At 44.0% G+C, this 2,515-nt stretch overlaps 1 protein-coding gene across 1 annotated transcript in view; it reads right to left on the reverse strand.

Annotated features, from left to right (window-relative positions):
- Positions 1-2,155, reverse strand: part of LOC116381815 (metabotropic glutamate receptor 7-like) — a 7,714-nt gene extending 5,559 nt beyond the window's left edge. The window contains exon 1 of the mRNA XM_031844278.1: positions 1,913-2,155. Coding sequence (XP_031700138.1) covers positions 1,913-2,126 — 214 coding nt within the window. The 5' untranslated portion in view covers positions 2,127-2,155. The remainder of the gene's footprint in view (positions 1-1,912) is intronic.
- Between the last annotated feature and the right edge of the window lie 360 nt (positions 2,156-2,515).

The raw sequence follows: 2,515 nt of genomic DNA on the forward strand, positions 1-2,515 counted from the left end.
ACACTCGACTAACATTGTTAAGAGTTGATTAACATCGCTAACACTCGGCTAACATCGTTAAGAGCCAGCTAACATCGCTAACAGCCTGCTAACAGCCTCACATTGCTAACAGTCAGCTAACATTGCTAGCAGCCCTGCCATGAGTAAGCAGGATCTCCCCCCACTTCTTTCTCTTTCTGCCTTCACTTTCTCATGTTCATTAGTTTCTGGATCCTCTTGTCAAGGTTGTTTGATGATGAAAACATGCATTTGATCTGCTTAAGTGTGACAGAATCAGAGTGAACTCATCCAGGGCACGATTGTACCGGATCAACTGGAGAAACAGGAGCCGAATAACGATATCAGACATCTGGTTACCCCATCTTAGCGCCGCCTATACAGGATCCACAGAGGAATATCTCAACAGGTTCTCCCTCTCTCACAGTATCGCTCACAGGTGTTGAAGGAGGGATTGCCACATGCACAGCGTAGGAGCCGCGCATTAAAATCGGAGGTCTTGGGGGTCAAACGTTCCGTTAAAGTGCCACCCGAAATAGCATGCACGCAGCAGCAGAGACTGACTGTAAATCTGCCACTCAAATAGTCACATTATGCTCGTCTCTCCCTCCTCATGGAAAAGTTAGGAGTCAATTCAAAGATGGCGATAAATAGCTGTGGAAGTACACTTAGCATTCCCTCCACACACTCCCTCCTCTCTCCCAGTCAAAATGTATTCCCCCCCGTATCCCTTTCTCTTTTCTCTGGGCTGGTTCTCTCTCTCTCTCTCTCTCTCTCTCTCTCTCTCTCTCTCTCTCTCTCTCTCTCTCTCTCTCTCTCTTAAAAAAACCTCCAGAAGAAAATGGATTCAAGGTCAGGACAGCAAAGCAGAAGTAGAAGATTAATTTGCTCTTACCTCTGATAAATTATGAAATTAGCCTGTCAGGGGGGAGAAAAACATTATTTGGTGAGATGTCCCTGAGAGCCCCAAAAGGGAATCCCACTGCGAAGTGGTAATTTGATCACATGCCATGTAATTTCAATTTGTGCACTTTTTTATTTATTTCTGGAACATTGTAATTGAAGCTTTTTTTTCTCCCCAATTTCTTTTATTGCAATTCTGATTTCCTGTGGAGCAGGAGCGCAAGTTTGATAAATATATATTATTTTTTTTTTTTTCCAATTACAAAAGTAAATGCTGTTTTTGCTCTTTTCTTTAAATCCAGCATAATTGTTATTAGAACAGAAGGAGCATCACATGAGGTTTTACACATATGGCACTAATGTTGTCTCTATGAAGCCCCCATATGTACCTCTGTGATGCTGTTTTCAAATCATTGACACCCAAAATAACCGTCAATGCAGGTTTCACAAATCCTCACTGACGACAACAAACAAGACAAGGAGCTTATAAAGAATGTACGACATAGTTATGGGCTTACGTTGACAGCTGAGTGGGAGTTTGGTGGAAGTCACTGAAAGAAGACAGCTCAATGTCTTCGGTCCCGTCTGCACGTATGCAGATAGTTTTAGAAACTTATATTTCCCTCTATGCTTTGGCCTCTACCTACAGACATGAGAGTGGTATCTGAACATGCAACTCTCAGGGAGACTTTGCTTTTATTTTAAAGTATTTCTAATGTGTTTTCAGTGCCTCAGTCCAGGTATTAAGAAAGAAAAATGTAATTAATACCTCACACTTCCACATTAAAATCCAAGTCAGTCCAGGAGGTGCTTTAAATGGTTGGATGAGTAAAATAATAACATGCTTTATTACGTTTCAATTGATTTCAGCTCCAGTTTCACAGCTCATTTAACAGTCCGTATGTAACCGTTGAGTTAATATACAGTGTGTCATACTCATTTCATTTAGTTTTCAAACTCCTAATAAAGATCAGTTTTTAACCGACATGAGGCGGAGCAGATGTGGACTTACTGTTGGGGTCGACATTCTCGCACAACTCCGTCTTGGCCTCCCCGTTGGGCCGGTCGCTGGCCTTGTGGGAGAGTCGGGACGACATGGTGGCGGCCGTGGCGACGGCCTTGAAGGAGCGTTTCCTCTTCTGCACGTTGAGCTCCGGGTGGAAGATGATGACGTAGACTTTGGGCATGTAGAGCATCCCGAGGGCCACCGACGCACTCAGGTTCATGGAGATGGTCAGTGTGGTCGTCTGGATGTACAGCTGGAAGAAAAGGGGGGGGGGGGGGGGGCATTCAGTTTACAAAGGCGTGTGAATGCATACAAACATTTACAGAGCTCATAGAGTTACTGTATATTTTAGTGTGTAGACAACATTGATGTCTGATTTATACCCACAGACTGTATATAAGAAGTGGACTTAGTCGTCGTGATGTTACCGGCTGTTTTGAAGCCTCGAGTTTGACGCTACCGATAAACAGAAAGTGATGGCATTTGGACTGCGGAGAAGTGACGTAGAGACGCCCTATACGTCTCTGGTACAGAGCTGTCAATCACCGTGTAGCCCCGCCCTAGAGCATCCCCTGCTTTATGGTCTGTTTGACTCTAAATGGACCATAA

This window comes from Anarrhichthys ocellatus, unplaced genomic scaffold (genome assembly GCF_004355925.1).
Source record: "Anarrhichthys ocellatus isolate YVR2014 unplaced genomic scaffold, GSC_Weel_1.0 scaffold1, whole genome shotgun sequence".
NCBI lineage: Eukaryota > Metazoa > Chordata > Actinopteri > Perciformes > Anarhichadidae > Anarrhichthys > Anarrhichthys ocellatus.